The sequence below is a fragment of the Dermochelys coriacea genome, chromosome 20 (assembly GCF_009764565.3).
Source record: "Dermochelys coriacea isolate rDerCor1 chromosome 20, rDerCor1.pri.v4, whole genome shotgun sequence".
In the NCBI taxonomy this organism is placed as follows: Eukaryota; Metazoa; Chordata; order Testudines; family Dermochelyidae; genus Dermochelys; species Dermochelys coriacea.
Window position 1 is genome coordinate 17,270,917 of NC_050087.2, and position 21,782 is coordinate 17,292,698.

Genomic DNA, 21,782 nt, shown 5'->3' on the forward strand with positions numbered 1-21,782 from the left:
CCCTACCTAGCCTGTGACCTCTGACCCAGCTGCGAGGCCGTGACCTTTGCTCCCCATCCCAAAGGCAGATATTTCCGGCTCCTCCCCCGCAGCTCCCACCCCTGCCCTGGTGGTTGTCGTCCCCCGGAGGCTCTGACCTCTGCCCCATGGTTGTCGGGTCCCCCCCCAGTTATAGAATCACCAGGACTGGAAGGGACCTCGAGAGGCAGGACTCAGTATTATCTAGCTCAGTGGTTCCTAGACTTGTCCTCCACCTGTGCAGGGAAAGCCCCCGGCGGGCCGGGCCGGTTTGTTTACCTGCCCGGGCCGAGGGACATGCTGGCCGCCGCTTTCCGCAGCTCCCATTGGCCTGGAGCGGCGAACCGCGGCCGCTGGGAGCCGCGATCGCCCAAACCTGCGGACGCGGCAGGTCAACAAGCCGGCCCGGCCCTCCGGGGCTTTCCCTGCACAAGCCGCGGAACAAGTTTGGGAACCACCGACCTAGACCATCCCTGACAGGGGTTAGTCCAACCTGCTCTTAAAAATCCCCTGTGATGGAGATTCCGCAACCTCCCTGGGCAATTTATTCCAGTGCTTCACCACTCTGACAGGAAGTTTTTCCTCATGTCCAACTTAAACCCCCCTTGCTGCAATTTAAGCCCATCGCTTCTTGTCCTAGCCTCGGAGGTTAAGAAGAACAAATTTTCTCCTTCCTCCTTGTAACAACCTTTTATGTACTTGAAAACTGTTCTCATGTCCCTCTCAGTCTTCTCTTGTCTTCTCTTCTCCAGACTAAACAAACCCAATGTTTTTAATCTTCCCTCATAGGTCCAAACCTCATAGGTTTTCCAGACTTTTAATCATTTTTGTTGCTCTTCCCTGGATTTTCTCCAATTTGTCCACATCTTTCCTGAAATGTGGCACCCAGAACTGGACACGATACTCCAGTTGAGGCCTAATCAGCGCGGAGTACAGCAGAAGAATTACTTCTCGTGTCTTGCTTACAACACTCCTGCTAATACATCCCAGAATGATGTTTGCTTTTTTTGTAACAGCGTTACACTGTTGACTCATATTTAGCTTGTGATCCACTATGACCCCCAGGTCCCTTTCCGCAGTTCTCCTTCCGAGGCAGTCATTTCCCATTTTGTGTGTGTGCAACTGATTGTTCCTTCCTAAGTGGAGCACTTTGCATTTGCCCTTATTGAATTTGATCCTGTTAACCTCAGACCATTTCTCCAGTTTGTCCAGATCGTTTTGAATTTTAATCCTATCCTCCAAAGCACTTGCAACCCCTCCCAGGTTGGTATCGTCTGCAAACTTTATAATTGGACTCTCTATGCTATTATCTAAATAATTGATGAAGACATTGAACAGAACCGAACCCAGAACCGATCCCTGCGGGACCCCACTCGTTATGCCCTTCCAGCTGGATTGTGAACCACTGATAACTACTTTCTGGGAACGATTTTCCAACCAGTTATGCACCCATCTTATAGTAGCTCCATGTAGGCTGTATTTGTGTAGTTTGTTTATGAGAAGGTCATGTGAGACAGTATCAAAAGCCTTACTAAAGTCAAGATATACCACATCTACCACTTCCCCCCATCCATAAGGCTTGTTACCCTGTCAAAGAAAGCTAACAGGTTTGTTTGACATGATTTGTTCTTGACCAATACATGCTAACTGTTATTCATCACCTTATTATCTTCCAGGTGTTTGCAAATTGATTGCTTAATTATTTGCTCCATTATCTTTCTGGGTACAGAAGTTAAGCTGATTGGTCTGTAATTCCCTGGGTTGTCCTTATGTCCCTTTTTATAGATGGGCACTATATTTGGCCTTTTCCAGTCTTCTGGAATGTCTCCCGTCTTCCATGACTTTGCAAAGATAATTGTTAATGACTCAGATATCTCCTAAGTCAGCTCCTTGAGTATTCTAGGATGCATTTCATCAGGCCCTGGTGATTCAAAGACATCTAACTTGTCCAAGTAATTTTTGACTTGTTCTTTCCCTATTTTAGACTCTGATCCTACCTCATTTTCACTGGCATTCACTATGTTAGGTGTCCAATCCACACCAACCCTCTTGGTGAAAACCAAAACAAAGAAGTCATGAAGCACCTCTGCCATTTCAACATTTTCTGTTATTGTCTTTTCCCCCTCATTGAGTAACGGGCCTGCTCTGTCCTTGGTCTTCCTCTTGCTTCTAATGTATTTGTAGAATGTTTTCTTGTTTCCTTTTATGTCCCTAGCAAGTTTGATCTCGTTTTGTGCCTTGGCTTTTCTAATTTTGTCCCTACATACTTGTGTTATTTGTTTATATTCATCCTTTGTAATTTGACCGAGTTTCCACTTTTTGCAGGACTCTTTTTTGAGTTTCAGATCACTGAAGATCTCCTGGATAAGCCAGGTGGTCTCCTGCCATACTTCCTGTCTTTCCTATGCAGTGGGATAGTTTGCTCTTGCGCCCTTAATAATGTCTCTTTGAAAAACTGCCAACTGTCTTCAATTGTTTTGCCCCTTAGACTTGCTTCCCATGGGATTTTACCACTTACCTCTGCCCTCATGGTTGTCCCCCCTGCCCTGTACCTCTGCCCTCCGTAGTTGTCACTCCCCCATCTGAGGCCATTACCTCTCCCTTCACGGTTGTCGGCACTCCCCAATCTCTGCCCCAAGGTTGCTACCCACCAGGGCCACGAGAAAGGTACAATAACCCTCTCCTCTGTCTGGGTTTTCTAGCCCTTCCTCCTAGACACAGGCCCTGGGGTGTGTTATTCACTGGTTGGGCTTTTGGTGGCTGGCTTATGGTTTATTTGCATTTGGTTTTGACACCGGGAAGAAGGGTGACCTGATGAGAGAGGTATTTGCTTTCTGTAACTGTACCTGTGTCAGAACCAGAAGTGTTGGGCTGTATGCAGGAGTCTTTTGGGACAGTTCTCTGGCCTGTGTTATACAGGAGGTCAGACTAGATAATCACTGTGATGTTGCACCCCATAATGCTTTAAAGAAGTATGCTTATGAGTGTAAATATGACATAACTGGAATATGTTTTATGCTAGATATGCCATATAACCTATCTCTGCAAAGGTTATGATCTACTGAATATATTCATCCTGTTTGTATGCATGTATCATTTTTGTATTCTAAGTTATGAATATTGGCTATGTACTTGTTTGATTTTAAGTACCCTCAGTGAAGCAGTTGGTCAGCTTTTTGAGAAAAGACTATGCTCAGTAAGTGCCCAATCAAGAAACACTTAAGCTAACAATGAACTTTGAGAGATGCCAATCCATATCTGAGCTTTCCTGGGAATGTGATGTTGGCCTGTAAGGATGGACATGTGACTTGCCCATGAGACTCCAAAACTCCATCTTAGAGCTGAATTCTGCATAGGAGAGGGAAAGGGGTTTCTACCCACAAGAGAGAGACTATATAAGCCCTCGGGGAAGCCCCTCCATTTTGTCTTCAGATGGCACAAAAGATAGCCCCTCCACCCCAAGGAGATGCCTGAAAGAAACTGAAACAAGGACAGTAACTACAGGGGTGTGAGTGATTGCTGGACCCAGACTAGGAGGAAGTCTAGTCTGTAAAAGAGGCTTATTGGAACATCTCTGAGGGTGAGATTTACCTGCATTTAGTTTTTACTGTATTACGCTTAGATTTGTGTGCTTTATTTTATTTTGCTTGGTAATTCACTTTGTTCTGTCTGTTATTACTTAGAACCATTTAAATCCTACTTTTTGTATTTAATAAAATCACTTTTTACTTATTAATTAACCCAGAGTAAATATTAATACCTGGGGAGGAGGAGGCAAACAGCTGTGCATATCTCTCTATCAGTGTTATAGAGGGCAAACAATTTATGAGTTTACCCTGTATAAGCTTTATACAGGGTAAAATGGATTTATTTGGGGATTGGACCCCATTGGGAGCTGGGTATCCGAGTGCTGGAGATAGGAGCACTTCTTGAGCTGTTTTCAGTTAAGCCTGCAGCTTGTGGGGGACGTGGCTGAGACTTGGATCTGTGTTTGCAGCAGGCGAGCGTGTCTAGCTCAAACAAGGCAAGGCGCTGAAGTCCCAAGCTGACAGGGAAAACGGGCTCAGAAGTAGTCTAGGCACATCAGGTGGCAGTCCCCAAGGGGGTTTCTGTGATCCAACCCATCATAATCACAATGGTCCCTTCTGGCCTTAAAATCTCAAGAGCCGTAGGCCGCATCTACGCTAGAGACCTCTGCTGGCATAGCTGTGTCAGTCAGAGGTGGGACCTCTGACTGACAGTTGTGTCCACAGAAGCACCTAGTGTAGACACAGTTATACCAGCAAAACTGCACTTTGGAATAAACTGTACCACTTTGCCAGCATAGCTGTGTCTGCCCTAGGAGCGCTTTGCCATATAGTATATTGGCATTCCTAAACTGATCAAGCATTGCTAATGTGACATAGCCCTGGTCCTGTCCTTTAACCCCAACATCTTTCTCTCTCCTTTTATCTTCAGTGGTATGAAAGTAGCTATCCCCTTCTCAGTCCTTTCCAGGCCCCTGGCAAAAAGACACCTGCCAGTGTTGAATTAAAACCTGATTTCTACTCAGACAGATAAGCAAGCTGTTGATTGGTATTTTAAGAAGATGAGACATTTAAAAACACAGAGACTCTAGCAATCAGTCTCCCCATTTTTATTATCTCTGTTTAAATGGTATTTTCCTCCCAAGGGGATGGAGAATTAAAAAATATACAGATTTCAGTACACTCATCACTAATAACCGCACATGTGTAGAGCGGTTTCCATATTCACAGCTCTGGAGACACTTTGATCCTGCATATTGATATGGCTCCCAGGATTTCCTGTTATGTGAATATGAAGCTGAAAAATGGACAAATGAATGGTCCTGCTCCTACGGAAGTCAGTGGCAAAGTCCCAATGACAGTCATGGGGCAGGATCGTGAGTGCTTGGTACTATTTTAGCTTTGCTGCAATGCAGTGCAGTGTGTGTTCGCCGTCCAACCTCCCGGCCCCGATGCAACAAAATTCCAGGTGTTTGGGAAATGGAACCGATTGCTTAAGTCCTTCTGTGTTTCTTCAAATGTTGTCATACCAGTTTAACGTACAGCATTAAGGAGACTATCATAGCTGCTAGCTGCAGTGGGAGAGAAAAAAATATAGAAGGAATGAATACAATTCTTAAGGATTATGTCAAAAATTTTCCAACCTTGGTGCCTAAAGACTGGCATCTAAACTCATGATTATTGTTACATACATTTTTGGTACTTCTAGGTACCAAAGACATAGGGATGGGTAGGAAAGAGGCCCTGGAGGCTAAATTTAGGCTGTTAAGTAAGAGATTAAAGTCCAGGACCTCCATGGTAGCATTCTCTGAAATGCTTCCAGTTCTGTGTGCAGGGCCAGTTAGACAGGCAGAACGGTAGGGTCTCAGTGAGTGAATGAGACAATGGTGTTCAGAGTAGAGATTTAGGTTTATTAGGAACTGGGAAACCTTTTGTGAAAGGAAGATTCAAATACAGACCGATAGGCTTCACCTAAACCAACATGGAACCAGGTTGCTGGCATGTAAAATTAAAGGCTCATAGAGGAGTTTTTAAACTAAGGGCTGGAGGATCCGGTTCGGATGGAGACATCCCTTAGGGGAGGATTTATTAAAGGGGATACTATATAGCCTAGTAAAGAGGAGAGGATAGAACTTCATAAAGTACAGGTAGGAACTGAAGAGAAACCGTCAAATGACAGGTTTCAGAGTAGTAGCTGTGTTAGCCTGTATCAACAAAAAGAACAGGAGTACTTGTGGCACCTTAGAGACTAACAAATGCATTTGGCATAAGCTTTCGTGGGCTAAAACCCACGTCATTGGATGCATGGAGTGGAAAATACAGTAGGAAGATATATATTATATATATATATACAGAGAGAACATGAAAAAATGGGTGTTGCCATACCAACTATAACAAGACTAATCAATTAAGGTGGGCTATTATCAGCAGGAGAAAAAAAACTTTTGTAGGGATAATCAGGATGGCCCATTTCCAACAGTTGACAAGAAGGTGTGAGTAACAGTAGGGGAAAAATTAGCATGGGGAAATAGTTTTTACTTTGTGTAATGACCCGTCTACTCCCAGTCTTTATTCAAGCCTAATTTAATGGTGTCCAATTTGCAAATTAATTCCAATTCAGCAGTCTCTCGTTGGAGTCTGTTTTTGAAGTATTTTTGTTGGAGTATTGCGACTTTTAGGTCTGTAACTGAGTGACCAGGGCGGTTGAAGTGTTCTCCGATTGGTTTTTGAATGAAAAAGAGTCCCATTCAGTTACCCCACATGAAGGCAGGCAACTAAATATTGACATATTTTATAAAAGTCTAACTTCTAAGATGGGTGAACTTGAATGCCTGGTAGTAAATGATATTGATATAACAGGCATCACAGACACTTGGTGGAACGATGATATTCAATGGGACACGGGGATGCCAGGGTACCAAACAGATTGGAATGTCAGAGTAGGTCAGGTTGGTCGCCAAGCGGCACTGTATGTGAAAGAAAGCAACAAGTCAAATATAGTAAAAATCTTAAATGAATCAAACACAATTGTGCTTGTGTAATAAGAGCATAGCAATAGGAATATACCACTGGCCACTTGGCCAGGATGGTGATAGTCGCTGTGAAATGCTCAGGGAGATTAGAAGTACTTGTGGCACCTTAGAGACTAACAAATTAGTCTCTAAGGTGCCACAAGTACGCCTTTTCTTTTTGCGAATACAGACTAACACGGCTGCTACTCTGAAAGGGAGATTAGAGAGGCTTCAAAAACAGAAAATGCAATAATAATAATGGGGGATTTCAATTATAGCCCTGTTGACTGGGAACATGTCACCTCTGGATGGGATGCGGAGATAACATTTTTAGACATCATTAATGACTACTTCTTAGAGCAGCTTGTCCTGGAACCCACAAGGGGAGAGGCAATTCTTGATTCAGTCCCAAGTGATGCACAGAATCTGGTCCAAGAGGTGAATATAGATAAACCATTTGGTAACAGCAGCCATAATGTAATTAAATTTAACATCCTTATTAGGTGAGCAGCCGTGTTAGTCTGTATCCGTAAAAAGAAAAGGAGTAATCTGTTAGTCTCTAAGGTGCCACAAGTACTCCTTTTCTTATTAGGGGAAAATACCAAAGAAACCCACCACAGGAACATTTAACTTCAGAAAGGGAACTATGCAAAAACGAAGAAGCTAGTTAAATTGGAAATTAAAAGGAACAATCACAAGAGTGAAATGCCTGCAAGTTGCATGGAAACTTTTTAAAAACACCATAATAGAAGCTCAAACTAAATGTATACCCCAAATAAAAAAAAAGTAAGAGAAGTGCTCAAGGAAGACAAGGCTGTTGCAGAGAAGCTAAGTAAATTCTTTGCATCAGTCTTCACTGCAGAGGATGTGAGGAAGATTCCCACACCTGAGCCATTCTTTTTAGGTGACAGATCTGAGGAACTATCCCCGATTGAGGTGTCAGTAGAGGTTTTGTAACAAACTGATAAATCAAACAATAAGAAATCACCAGGACCAGGTGGTATCACTCAAGAGTTCTGAAGGAACTCAGATGTGAAATTGCAGAACTACTAACTGTGGTATGTAACCTATCGCTTAAATTAGCTTCTGTACCAGATGATTGGAGAATAGCTAATGTGACGCCGATGTTTAAATAAGGCTCCATAGGTGATCCTGACAATTCCAGGCTGGGGAGCCTAACTTCACTACCAGGCAAATTGGTTGAAACTACAGTAAAGAACAGAATTGTCAGAAACCTAGATGAACACAATTTGTTGGGGAAGAGTCAACACAGCTGTTGTAAAGGGAAATCATGCCTCACCAATCTACTAGAATTCCTTGAGAGGTTCAACAAACGTGGACAAGGGTGATCCAGTGGATATTGTGTACTTGGACTTTCAGAAAGCCTTTGACAAGGTCCCTCACCAAAAGCTCTTTAGCGAAGTAGGCAGTCATGAGATAAGAGGGAAGGTTCTCTCATGGATCAATAACTAGTTAACAGACAGGAAACAAAGGGTAGGAATAAATTATCAGTTTTCACAGTGGAGAGAGGTAACTAGCGAGGTTGACCAAGGGTCTCTACTGGGACCAGTGCTGTTCATCATATCCATAGCTGATCTGGAAAAAGGGATAAACAGTGACAAGGCAAAGTTTGTAAACAATACAAATTTACTGAAGATAGTTAAGTCCAAAGCTGACTGCGAAGAGTTAAAAAGAGATCTCACAAAATTGGGTGACTGGGCAACAAAATGGCAGATGAAATTCAATGTTGATAAATGCAAAGTAATGCACATTGGAAAACATAATCCCAACTGTACATATAAATGATGGGATCTAAATTAGCTGTTACCACTCCAGAGAGATCTTGGTGTCATTGCGGATGGTTCTCTGAAAACATCCACTCAGTGTGCAGCGGCAGTCAAAAAAGCAAACAGAATGTTGGGAATCATTAGGAAAGGGATAGATCATATGACAGAAAATGTCATATTGCCTCTATATAAATCCATGATACGCCCATATCTTGAATACTGCATGCAGTTCTGGTCACCCCATCTCAAAAATTTTATATAAAATTGGAAAAAACGTAGGGCAATAAAAATGATCAGGGGTGTGGAACAGCTTCCATATGAGGAGAGATTTTAAAGACTAGGACAGTTCAGCATAGAAAGGAGATGACTAAGGGGGATACGATAGAGGTCTACAAAATAATGACTGGTGTGGAGAAAGTGAATAAGGAAGTGTCATTTACCTCATCACATAACGCATAAACCAGGGGTCACCCAATGAAATTAAAAGGCAGCACGTTTAAAACAAACAAAAGGAAGTAATTCTTCACACAATTCTTCACACAACCTGTGGAATTCACTGCCAGGGGATACTGTGAAGGCCAAAAGTATAACAGGGTTTAGAAAGAATGAGATAAGTTCCTGGAGGATAGGCCCATCAGTGGCTATTAGTCAAGATAGTCAGGGATGCAACCCAGTGCTCTGGGTGTCCCTAAACCTCTCACTGCCACATGCTGGGACTGGACAACGGGGATTGGATTGTTTGATGATTGCCCTGCTCTGTTTATTCCCTCTGAAGCATCTGGCACCAGCTACTGTCAGAAGACAGGATACTGGGCTAGATGGACCATTGGTCTGACCCAGTCTGGCCATTCTTATGTTCTTATGTTTATGTGTAACCCCCTAGCATCTAACTGAGGTCAGGGCCCCACTGTGTTAGGCGCTGCACATACCCATGGTCGATCTGTGCACAGCTGGCTAATTGTGCATCATTGGAGTACTTAAAAGTGAACACGTCCCTTTAAGGCCAGGCTAACTTGGGTTCAACTCACTTCCAGCAGGGCAGCTCCGGTGGCAGCTCCGCCAAGCAACAGGCTCTTCTCTTTGACCAGGGAAACCAGCTTGTGGAAGCAGCCCTGAAGGGTAAAAACGACAGTGAGGTGTAGGCTGCTTTAAGAGTAATCGGAAATTAAAAGCAATGGTTGTCCATCACCCAGTGGAATCCCATTGGCTTCAACACACTTGCTGTGCAAACTATTGTATCTTCCCTTCACAAGGGGTGGGTAGAATTAGCCTCTGTGTGGATGACTGGCCACTGGCCTATGGCTGTGCCTAAATCCATAGATCTCAAAGCACTTGCCAAAAGAGGTCTGTATTGTTATTCCCCCACTGTTTACAGAGAGGGAAACTGAGGCACGGGGGAGTGGCTTGCCTAAAGTCATGCTGCAGGAAGAGCCAACCCAGTGCCCTGCCCATTAGGCGCATGGCCTTCACTTAAGGGGTGTACAAGGGGCTTTCTGGTTTTGAATTTAGAGCACATAGGCACTGATCCTGCCATGAAATCCCTGTGAGTGCAGGGAGACATCCATGCAGCATTCGCTGCAAGATCAGGGTGCTGGTCACTCCTCCCACATGCTCCCTTGCTCCCTCCGACTCCAACAGACACGGGCTAGGTTTTTAACAGCACTATTCCCATGGTTTCCTTTTCAACCCCCAAACCGGGCCGTGACCTCCTGGTTGATGACCACGCTGCTGACGTTGCGTCCATTGCATGCCGAGCTCATTGGATCTTTGCAGCAGCTTTTGGGATAAGTCAGGTTGGTCCGTATTTGAAAGGCGGAGCCAGAAAAGTCTGTATAGTTATGAACCCCACAGCAGTTCAGCTAGGAATGACACACAACAGGGTTTGTTAAAGGTCAGGGTCTTGAACGGTTAGTTTTTCCTTTCTACCTCCCCTTCCCTGCTGTATCCTGGAAGAATTTCCTCAATGCCCCTTTGTTCAAATGGTGATTTTTCCCAGAGGAGAAGTACGTTTAACCCTTCAGTTGGACTGTATGATCTCCTGAGGTCTCTTCCAACCCTTATCTTCTATGATTCTAGGATTCAGTTGCTATCAAATGTCTGAGTTGTAATCGCTGGGTGAAATTCTAAGGCCTGTGGTTGACAGGTCAGACTAGATAAACAAAATCATCCCATCTTGTATTCTGGGGTGGGGTTTTTCCACCTTCTTCTGAAACGCCAGAAATCAACCACAGCGGGAGATGGGACACCAGACGGGATGGACCAGTGCTCTGAGCTGGTACAGAGGCACTTCCATCTGGCTGGTGCATCTCACTCACATGCTCGAGGTTGCCAGATCTGGGGTTGGGAAGAAACCCCAGCTCAGACTGACAGGGTTTTTTCGCCTTCCTCCGCATTGTGGGGTGCAGGTCGCTACTGGGGTCCTGGGGTTTGTCTCACCCAATCAGTTCCCTGCCATGGCAGGGGCTGTAGGCACTGGTCACTCCTTGGTGGGCCCTATTCTCTGCCTGTGGCTCACAAGAGGATTGTCTCTGAGGATTAGGATGCTTTGATCTAACTAGTCACTGCGTGGAGTTTAGTGCCCTGTGCTGAACGGGAGCTCAGACTGGCTATCCCGTCTGGCCAGAAACTGTGTGAAACTTCTGGCCCAAAAAATCTACACAGCAGATCCTCAGCATGTGTGTATCGGCTTGACTGCTTTGAGGCCCGAGCAGCACTGAGTCACACAGAGAATCCGGCCTGGAGACTCGCTCAACGTTTGCGTTGAAGGGCATGGGGTTATCATACTGCCCTGGGACTCAATTCCCAGCTGTGTTACAGAACCTCTTGGGCGAATCTGTGTGTCTCTTTTCCTAGTTGTAGGGTGGGCATACAACCAGCCTCCCTTTCCCCTGGCCTGCCTCTTTAGATTGTAAATTCTGCTCTCTGTCTAAGGCGTGTACATGGGCCCATCACTGCACCAGCTGGGCGTCTCCTCCCAACCTCTCGGCTACGATCCCCATGGTACCGATGGGGAACTGTTGCCCAGAGAGTCCAGGTGACTGGCCCCAGGTCACACAGGGAGTATGTGGGAGAGAAGGGAATTGAACCAGGATTTTCTGTCCTAACCACTAGACTGTCCTTCCTCTCACACCACCTGGTCACAGCAGGGACTGTCACTGTGTATGTGCAACACCAGGCACACTGGGTGGGGCCTCTCAGAGCTACCGTAATACATCTAATAAGACTGTGGGAAAAATGTGTTGAGTCCTTTGAAACAGGAGGTTTGGGGGGCAGAGGGTCCCCTACCTTCAGCATGAATGCATTCCATCCATAGGACACGATATCATCATGTTTGTAGCCGCTGTATTTCTTCTTCAAGGCATTTAGCGATTTGTCTAGGACGATACTGCGAGCCTTAAATGGGGGGAATGAAACGGGGGCTAGACCAGGAAATATTTTCTCTTCGGATCCCGTCTGGTGCCAAAGTGTGGCTAAACGCTTTCAGGGAGGGTAAATCTACATAGCTTCACCGAGCTCAGCAGAACTGAGCTGATGTCCACCCGCTAAAGATCTAGCCCAGAGACAGCAAAGTGTTACGCTGGGCTGGTAAAAGCTGACAGCAACAGCTGCGGGCCAGCCTCAGACTAGCGAGCTCACTTTGGCCCTAGGGTGGGCCCCGATCCTGCAAAGATTTACTCAGGCACTTAACATGACATCTATTGCTCCTGCAATGGATGGGTGTAAAGTGAAGCCTGCGTGAAAGTAAAGTGCAGGTATTTAACAGGTAGGGTAACAAGCCAGTGAATCAGATTCCCAAGGCATAGGGCAGGACACCTTTCTAGAGGAGTCGCTCACTCAACTAAAAGTTATGTGGTCTGGATACAGGAATAACTAGGTAAAATTTTCTGGACAGTGTTACACTGGAGGTCGCACTAGATCATAACCATCCGTTTTAGCCTTAAACTCTGTGAATCTGTGCAGGATCTGGGCATTAGTTTTGTAAATGTATATCCAAGCCAAAGGATAATCACTCATATTTAAATTTGCCTTTACAAACAATAAGAATAATGCAGTAGGAATAATTCTAAAGCAAAGAGGAACCTTTTATTCAGTTAAGCATGGGGAGTGGGTAGACCTCAGTTAAAGCCGTGAGTTGCTTTTGAGGGACAGAGCTGATTCAAATGCAAGGGGGGGAAGAGATTTCTTTTTTCTTTTCTTTTTGTGCAATTAAATTTTTGACAAAAGAGTTAGTCTGAATTCCTCCTGCTCTCAGAGTCCAGATGATCAGAACCTGGAGGGGAAATTTTGTCAACATTTTTTTATTTGGTCAACAAAAGTTCCAGATTTGGAAACTCTGTGCTCGTTCTTTGGTGCAGTGCGATTGGAAAGAGGCAGCACTAGATGTTTAGGGTCCCATGTGACTCCTAGATTTTTCCAAGGTACTCACAAAAATTGGCCACTTAACTTCCCTTTGGAAATGTCTCCCTGTTTGGAAAAAGGACCCGTTCCCAAGCGACTCTTCTTTGTAGGATCGGGGTCTGCAGCTTTGTCAAGGATAATGAGAATTTCCCATGTCAGAAGGGAATTCTTGATACTCACAAACTGAGTGAAAGCGAAAACGACGACGGCTGCTGTGATTTCGGCGATGAAGATGACCAGCATTATTAAGAAGTACTGTGAGAGAGGGGTGTGGAAGGAAATTGGAAGGTTGCTGTGAGTGCACACAGCGGAGGCCTTGTTCACGCTCAGATTCATTCGGGATGAAGATGCAGGGATTGCGAAATGAAACACAAGAGGTAAATTTACACTGCAGTAAAAGGATTTAGTCCAGAGGGACTGGGGCTGCCCAAATGAAGGTGAACAGGGGTCAGTAGGTCATGCCCGTCCATAAGAGTCTTGACCACTGTAAACAAAGCTTTCCTGTGGGTAGAAAGCAGGGCACACATGGTCAAAGCCCCCCCAGAACAGAGCGTGCTGGGGACCACATAAGCTGCCAAAGGACTTAAGTGGTGTGTGGATCTTGTCCCGCTCCGTCTGAACAGATGTGAGTTTCACACGCTAAGGATGGAAAAGAATAGCTTATGACTGCAAGGGAGTCCACTGTTTAGTTATAGCCTAAACCATGGTTAGGGCCAATTTAGGGGGCCAGATCCCCAGCTGGGGTAAATCACATGGCTGTGCCAATGGGTGCATCGTAACGGCATACTTGACCCCCTATAGCTCAAGCAGGAAAGGTCTGCAGCCCCATCCTCGCGGTCCGGGACTCCGCCCCAACTGAGAGCAGCTGTGTGTACTCACCGTCAGCAAGAGGCATCTGTTCTCTTTCACTGCGCCCCAGCACCCCATGAACCCCAGCATGGCCACCATGATGCCCACCACGATGCAGAAGTACCCGATGTGGGCAAAGTACACCGAGGTGGAGCCCAGTACCCTGACGAAGGAGGCGCTTCCCAGTTTAATCCACAGGCCCAGCGCCACCATGGTGCAACCGACAACCTAGGGTGACAATAAAAGTATATGCGTGCGTTGGCCCTTCGGCTCGAGCGCTCCAGCCATTCCCCCAATTCACCCGGGGCAAGGAGCAGAGATGCCAGGGCCAGGCCGGAGGGGCATGAACATCACTGAGAGCCAGCCCCTCTGTGCCGTTCCAAGGCCAGTCCCTCCTCCCCGCTCAGGTCTGCCCACCAAGAACTGAACAGAGGCTGCTGAACACAACCCACAGTTCTGACCAGCCGTGGGATGACGTGAATATTACCTGAATGCCGAGGGCCAGATCCCCTGTTGATGTAAATCATTGCAGCTCCATCAGTGTCAACAGAGATCTACACCGGCTGAGGATCGAGCCCCTAAACTCTGGGGAAGGCAGCTGGGCACAGGACTAGCTGGTTTTATCCTTTGCTCTGCCCCAGACCTGCTGCGTGACCGTGAACGAGTTTCTTCCTCGCTCTGTGTCTCAGTTTCCCCTCTCACCTAGTGCCTGGTTAGGCTGTAAGCTCTTCAGGGCAGGACTGCCTCTCACTCTGGGTCTGTGCAGACCCTGGCACCATGGGACCCTGGTGCCACCGTAATACACCTAAATAAACGTGTGTCTGAAAACACAGACTTACAAAGATAATGGTATTGAAGCAAATCATTACAGTCTTCAGAGTGGCATAGCCACTGCGCGAGGGAGCCATGGTGAAAACCGGCCAGTGCGGCTGCTCGCAGAATGGCTTCTAGGTTGGAGAGATGGCGGAGAGATTTTCAGCTGGACTTGCTGCCTTTCACAAGGATCCATTCCCACCTTGGTTTTATGTTAAACCCACTAGCAATGCAGCACATTGTTGGAGGCTTTTACTTATGACGGGGCAAAAATACTTTTATTTAAAAGCTAATGCTAAGCAGGGAGGTTAGTCTAGTGGGTACTGCTGGCCTGGGAACTGGGAGATTGGACTTTGTTGCTGTGCATCTATGCAGCGCCTGGCACAATAGGACCCTGATCTCGGTTGAGAGGGTCTGTGCAGCGCCTGACACAGTGAGGCCCCAGCGAGCGCGTCCTATAAATAATGATCAGTGGCTGTGCTGAGAGGTTGTCACTGAGTTTGGGGCAATGGGGTCTCTGTGACGTGTGAAAATCCAGCCCCCCCCAGGGGAGATTTCAGTACTCGACGATTGTCATGGCCTTACAGACTACGGACCCGGTGACTCCTGGGCTGTGGGAAGGAAAGTGTTTATCCACCATCACAGCCACTGTTAGCTTTAGCCCGGACTCTGCTGTGGGGGAAACTTGCCCCGCGTAGAGGGCTAGCAGGGGGCTGATACTGGCGCTTCCGTCTCCCTTCCCTACATCAAGGGCTCTTCACCTCCCACCCACGGCCCAGGCCAGGGTGTCCAGGGGCCAGCAGCCCTATCGGGTGGCGTGGCTGCCATCCAGGCCCCAGGATCGAAACTCACAAGCCCGGAGCTAAGGGAGCGGCCGGCACGTTTGCTCAGACCCACCCACGGGGCCTTGTGCTGGCTCCCCGGAGCCTCCTGCCCTGGCCAGCCTGGCTCCCGGCCCTGCAACGCGCCCCAGGGCTCACGTGTCCTTGGTCTGGGCCCCTGCGCTCCAGCTCGCCCGGCGCCTGCGGGGATTCCAACTGTTGCCCGATGGCTGTTGGAAGGGGCGGGGGGCGGGGGAATGGGGAGCAGACTCCATTGTGAGGCAACATCTGCCTCCTTCATCCCTAGGGGCCAGAGAGTAGGACGGTTATAGGGCCCGTGCCTTGGGACGGCGATTGGGCCATAGACTGGGACCATTGAGTGAGGAGGGCTTTAAACTAGGTTCACCGGGGGAAGGAGACCAAAGCCCTGAGGTAAGTGGGAAAGCGGGATACCGGGAGGAAGCACAGGCAGGAAGGTCTGTGAGGGGAGGGCTCCTGCCTCATACTGGGAATGAGGGGCGATCAACAGGTTATCTCAAGTGCTTATATACAAATGCACAAAGCCTTGGAAACAAGCAGGGAGAACTGGAGGTCCTGGTGATGTCAAGGAATTATGACGTGATTGGAATAACAGAGACTTGGTGGGATAACTCACATGACTGGAGTACAGTCATGGATGGTTATAAACTGTTCAGGAAGGACAGGCAGGGCAGAAAAGGTGGGGGAGTAGCACTGTATGTAAGGGAGAGGTATGACTGCTCAGAGCTCCGGTACGAAACTGTGGAAAAACCTGAGTGTCTCTGGATTAAGTTTAGAAGTGTGTGCAACAAGAGTGATGTCATGGTGGGAGTCTGCTATAGACCACCGGACCAGGGGGATGAGGTGGATGAGGCTTTCTTCCGGCAACTCACGGAAGCTACTAGATCGCATGCCCTGATTCTCATGGGTGACTTTAATTTTCCTGATATCTGCTGGGAGAGCAATACAGCGGTGCATAGACAATCCAGGAAGTTTTTGGAAAGCGTAGGGGACAATTTCCTGGTGCAAGTGCTAGGGGAGCCAACTAGGGGGAGCGCTTTTCTTGACCTGCTGCTCACAAACCGGGTAGAATTAGTGGGGGAAGCAAAAGTGGATGGGAATCTGGGAGGCAGTGACCATGAGTTGGTTGAGTTCAGGATCCTGACGCAGGGAAGAAAGGTAAGCAGCAGGATACGGACCCTGGACTTCAGGAAAGCAGACTTTGACTCCCTCAGGGAACAGATGGCCAGGATCCCCTGGGGGACTAACATGAAAGGGAAGGGAGTCCAGGAGTGCTGGCTGTATTTCAAGGAATCCCTGTTGAGGTTACAGGGACAAACCATCCCGATGAGTCGAAAGAATAGTAAATATGGCAGGCGACCAGCTTGGCTTAATGGTGAAATCCTAGCGGATCTTAAACATAAAAAAGAAGCTTACAAGAAGTGGAAGGTTGGACATATGACCAGGGAAGAGTATAAAAATATTGCTCGGGCATGTAGGAAAGATATCAGGAGGGCCAAATCGCACCTGGAGCTGCAGCTAGCAAGAGATGTCAAGAGTAACAAGAAGGGTTTCTTCAGGTATGTTGGCAACAAGAAGAAAGCCAAGGAAAGTGTGGGCCCCTTACTGAATGAGGGAGGCAAGCTAGTGACAGAGGATGTGGAAAAAGCTATTGTACTCAATGCTTTTTTTGCTTCTGTTTTCACTAACAAGGTCAGCTCCCAGACTGCTGTGCTGGGCAACACAAAATGGGGAAGAGATGGCCAGCCCTCTGTAGAGATAGAGGTGGTTAGGGACTATTTAGAAAAGCTGGACGTGCACAAGTCCATGGGGCCGGACGAATTGCATCCGAGAGTGCTGAGGGAATTGGCGGCTGATTGCAGAGCCCTTGGCCATTATCTTTGAAAACTCGTGGCGAACGGGGGAAGTCCCGGATGACTGGAAAAAGGCTAATGTAGTGCCCATCTTTAAAAAAGGGAAGAAGGAGGATCCTGGGAACTACAGGCCGGTCAGCCTCACCTCAGTCCCTGGAAAAATCATGGAGCAGGTCCTCAAAGAATCAATCCTGAAGCACTTAGAGGAGAGGAAAGTGATCAGGAACAGTCAGCATGGATTCACCAAGGGAAGGTCATGCCTGACTAATCTAATCGCCTTTTATGATGAGATTACTGGTTCTGTGGATGAAGGGAAAGCAGTGGATGTATTGTTTCTTGACTTTAGCAAAGCTTTTGACACGGTCTCCCACAGCATTCTTGTCAGCAAGTTAAGGAAGTATGGGCTGGATGAATGCACTATAAGGTGGGTAGAAAGCTGGCTAGATTGTCGGGCTCAACGGGTAGTGATCAATGGCTCCATGTCTAGTTGGCAGCCGGTGTCAAGTGGAGTGCCCCAGGGGTCGGTCCTGGGGCCCGTTTTGTTCAATATCTTCATAAATGATCTGGAGGATGGTGTGGATTGCACTCTCAGCAAATTTGCGGATGATACTAAACTGGGAGGAGTGGTAGATACGCTGGAGGGGAGGGATAGGATACAGAAGGACCTAGACAAATTGGAGGATTGGGCCAAAAGAAATCTAATGAGGTTCAATAAGGATAAGTGCAGGGTCCTGCACTTAGGATGGAAGAATCCAATGCACCGCTACAGACTAGGGACCGAATGGCTCGGCAGCAGTTCTGCGGAAAAGGACCTAGGGGTGACAGTGGACGAGAAGCTGGATATGAGTCAGCAGTGTGCCCTTGTTGCCAAGAAGGCCAATGGCATTTTGGGATGTATAAGTAGGGGCATAGCGAGCAGATCGAGGGACGTGATCGTTCCCCTCTATTCGACACTGGTGAGGCCTCATCTGGAGTACTGTGTCCAGTTTTGGGCCCCACACTACAGGAAGGATGTGGATAAATTGGAAAGAGTACAACGAAGGGCAACGAAAATGATTAGGGGTCTAGAGCACATGACTTATGAGGAGAGGCTGAGGGAGCTGGGATTGTTTAGTCTGCAGAAGAGAAGAATGAGGGGGGATTTGATAGCTGCTTTCAACTACCTGAAAGGGGGTTTCAAAGAGGATGGCTCTAGACTGTTCTCAATGGTAGCAGATGACAGAACGAGGAGTAATGGTCTCAAGTTGCAATGGGGGAGGTTTAGATTGGATATTAGGAAAAACTTTTTCACTAAGAGGGTGGTGAAACACTGGAATGCGTTACCTAGGGAGGTGGTAGAATCTCCTTCCTTAGAGGTTTTTAAGGTCAGGCTTGACAAAGCCCTGGCTGGGATGATTTAACTGGGACTTGGTCCTGCTTTGAGCAGGGGGTTGGACTAGATGACCTTCTGGGGTCCCTTCCAACCCTGATATTCTATGATTCTATGATTCTATGAGTTGGTTGAGTTCAGGATCCTGACGCAGGGAAGAAAGGTAAGCAGCAGGATACGGACCCTGGACTTCAGGAAAGCAGACTTTGACTCCCTCAGGGAACAGATGGCCAGGATCCCCTGGGGGACTAACATGAAAGGGAAGGGAGTCCAGGAGAACTGGCTGTATTTCAAGGAATCCCTGTTGAGGTTACAGGGACAAACCATCCCGATGAGTCGAAAGAATAGTAAATATGGCAGGCGACCAGCTTGGCTTAATGGTGAAATCCTAGCGGATCTTAAACATAAAAAAGAAGCTTACAAGAAGTGGAAGGTTGGACATATGACCAGGGAAGAGTATAAAAATATTGCTCGGGCATGTAGGAAAGATATCAGGAGGGCCAAATCGCACCTGGAGCTGCAGCTAGCAAGAGATGTCAAGAGTAACAAGAAGGGTTTCTTCAGGTATGTTGGCAACAAGAAGAAAGCCAAGGAAAGTGTGGCCCCTTACTGAATGAGGGAGGCAAGCTAGTGACAGAGGATGTGGAAAAAGCTAATGTACTCAATGCTTTTTTTGCCTCTGTTTTCACTAACAAGGTCAGCTCCCAGACTGCTGTGCTGGGCAACACAAAATGGGGAAGAGATGGCCAGCCCTCTGTAGAGATAGAGGTGGTTAGGGACTATTTAGAAAAGCTGGACGTGCACAAGTCCATGGGGCCGGACGAATTGCATCCGAGAGTGCTGAAGGAATTGGCGGCTGTGATTGCAGAGCCCTTGGCCATTATCTTTGAAAACTCGTGGCGAACGGGGGAAGTCCCGGATGACTGGAAAAAGGCTAATGTAGTGCCCATCTTTAAAAAAGGGAAGAAGGAGGATCCTGGGAACTACAGGCCGGTCAGCCTCACCTCAGTCCCTGGAAAAATCATGGAGCAGGTCCTCAAAGAATCTATCCTGAAGCACTTAGAGGAGAGGAAAGTGATCAGGAACAGTCAGCATGGATTCACCAAGGGAAGGTCATGCCTGACTAATCTAATCGCCTTTTATGATGAGATTACTGGTTCTGTGGATGAAGGGAAAGCAGTGGATGTATTGTTTCTTGACTTTAGCAAAGCTTTTGACACGGTCTCCCACAGCATTCTTGTCAGCAAGTTAAGGAAGTATGGGCTGGATGAATGCACTATAAGGTGGGTAGAAAGCTGGCTAGATTGTCGGGCTCAACGGGTAGTGATCAATGGCTCCATGTCTAGTTGGCAGCCGGTGTCAAGTGGAGTGCCCCAGGGGTCGGTCCTGGGGCCCGTTTTGTTCAATATCTTCATAAATGATCTGGAGGATGGTGTGGATTGCACTCTCAGCAAATTTGCGGATGATACTAAACTGGGAGGAGTGGTAGATACGCTGGAGGGGAGGGATAGGATACAGAAGGACCTAGACAAATTGGAGGATTGGGCCAAAAGAAATCTAATGAGGTTCAATAAGGATAAGTGCAGGGTCCTGCACTTAGGATGGAAGAATCCAATGCACCGCTACAGACTAGGGACCGAATGGCTCGGCAGCAGTTCTGCGGAAAAGGACCTAGGGGTGACAGTGGACGAGAAGCTGGATATGAGTCAGCAGTGTGCCCTTGTTGCCAAGAAGGCCAATGGCATTTTGGAATGTATAAGTAGGGGCATAGCGAGCAGATCGAGGGACGTGATCGTTCCCCTCTATTCGACACTGGTGAGGCCTCATCTGGAGTACTGTGTCCAGTTTTGGGCCCCACACTACAGGAAGGATGTGGATAAATTGGAAAGAGTACAACGAAGGGCAACGAAAATGATTAGGGGTCTAGAGCACATGACTTATGAGGAGAGGCTGAGGGAGCTGGGATTGTTTAGTCTGCAGAAGAGAAGAATGAGGGGGGATTTGATAGCTGCTTTCAACTACCTGAAAGGGGGTTTCAAAGAGGATGGCTCTAGACTGTTCTCAATGGTAGCAGATGACAGAACGAGGAGTAATGGTCTCAAGTTGCAATGGGGGAGGTTTAGATTGGATATTAGGAAAAACTTTTTCACTAAGAGGGTGGTGAAACACTGGAATGCGTTACCTAGGGAGGTGGTAGAATCTCCTTCCTTAGAGGTTTTTAAGGTCAGGCTTGACAAAGCCCTGGCTGGGATGATTTAACTGGGACTTGGTCCTGCTTTGAGCAGGGGGTTGGACTAGATGACCTTCTGGGGTCCCTTCCAACCCTGATATTCTATGATTCTATGATTCTATGATTCATTGTAGAGTGTCTATAGGGTCCTCAGTTTCCCATGGCTGCAGGGTCTGTGGTTTGGGACTGAATCAGATCTTCCCCACAGAACACTAGGGGACCCCATTCTGTCCGTGACCACCAACCGAGGGCTGTTCTTTTGGTCCCGTATGTGGGACCCCACCCCTCTGCCACATCCAGCTACCCACTGCCGGGAGCAGGGTCGTGCCAGCAGAGGGCATGGGGTCTGGGGGGGCCAGGCTGAGCGGCATATGCTGGAACATGCAGCCCATGACTCTTCAGCTCCATTCAGCGGGAGATAGGGGATTCCCTCCCCCCGGCCGTGCAACGCCACCCACAGGCCTCCCGGGGGCATTTTGGCCAGGGGGCACAAGGCCCAGTCCCACCTCTCCCTCTCTGTAAAGCACAGGCTGCGATCCTGCAGCAAGTGTTCCCACGGGGCCATTCTGTACAGGGCTTAGTAATCACGGTCGTGCTTCGTACATTACAGAGAGTTAGCCAAGGAGGGGGCTGGGCTAGCTCTTGTTGACTAGAACTCCTAAAATGAAAAAGGAGGGGCTTGTAGTTAAGGGGCGGGACTGGGACTCATGTGACATGGGTTCTGTTCCTGGCTCTGCCACAGATTCCTTGTGTGACCTTGGACAAGTCACGTCCCCTTCCTGTGCCTCAGTTTCCCCGTCTGTAAAATGGAGATCGTTCTCCTTCCTTTGTCTCTTTAGAATCTTTGGAGGGCAGAGACTGTTTGTACAGGGGACCTCTGGGTGCTACCATAACACAAACAATAAATAGGCACACACAAAAAACCATCTTCCTTTTAGAAATTAACAAGACAATTGAATTCTAGAAGGATAAGAGTCACCCCTTGGGAGTTTAAGATCGTGTGCTGTCCATAACCCCAGTGATGAATTTCACTCCAAAATGAGTAAAGGGAAATCTTTTTTTCGCTC

General features: G+C 47.5%; 1 protein-coding gene across 1 annotated transcript; it reads right to left on the reverse strand.

The window, feature by feature from the left end:
• Positions 1-5,068: 5,068 nt before the first annotated feature.
• TSPAN16 (tetraspanin 16) lies at positions 5,069-14,498 on the reverse strand. The gene is made up of 7 exons (XM_038379125.2): positions 14,430-14,498; positions 13,621-13,818; positions 12,922-12,996; positions 11,629-11,736; positions 10,050-10,202; positions 9,372-9,455; positions 5,069-5,116 (listed from the first exon to the last, which is right to left on the reverse strand). Exons 1-7 carry the CDS (start codon positions 14,496-14,498, stop codon positions 5,069-5,071), a joined length of 735 nt encoding a protein of 244 aa, XP_038235053.2.
• Between the last annotated feature and the right edge of the window lie 7,284 nt (positions 14,499-21,782).

What these genes read in the sequence shown, in the direction of transcription:
- TSPAN16 (XM_038379125.2), bottom strand. Translation starts at nt 14,498, where the DNA reads ATGGCTCCCTCGCGCAGTGGCTATGCCACTCTGAAGACTGTAATGATT. An exon ending in GCTTCAATACCATTATCTTT is followed by an intron (nt 13,819 to 14,429) that starts GTAAGTCTGTGT and finishes TTGTCACCCTAG; the next exon opens with GTTGTCGGTTGCACCATGGT. An exon ending in TTTTCGCTTTCACTCAGTTT is followed by an intron (nt 11,737 to 12,921) that starts GTGAGTATCAAG and finishes CCCCCATTTAAG; the next exon opens with GCTCGCAGTATCGTCCTAGA.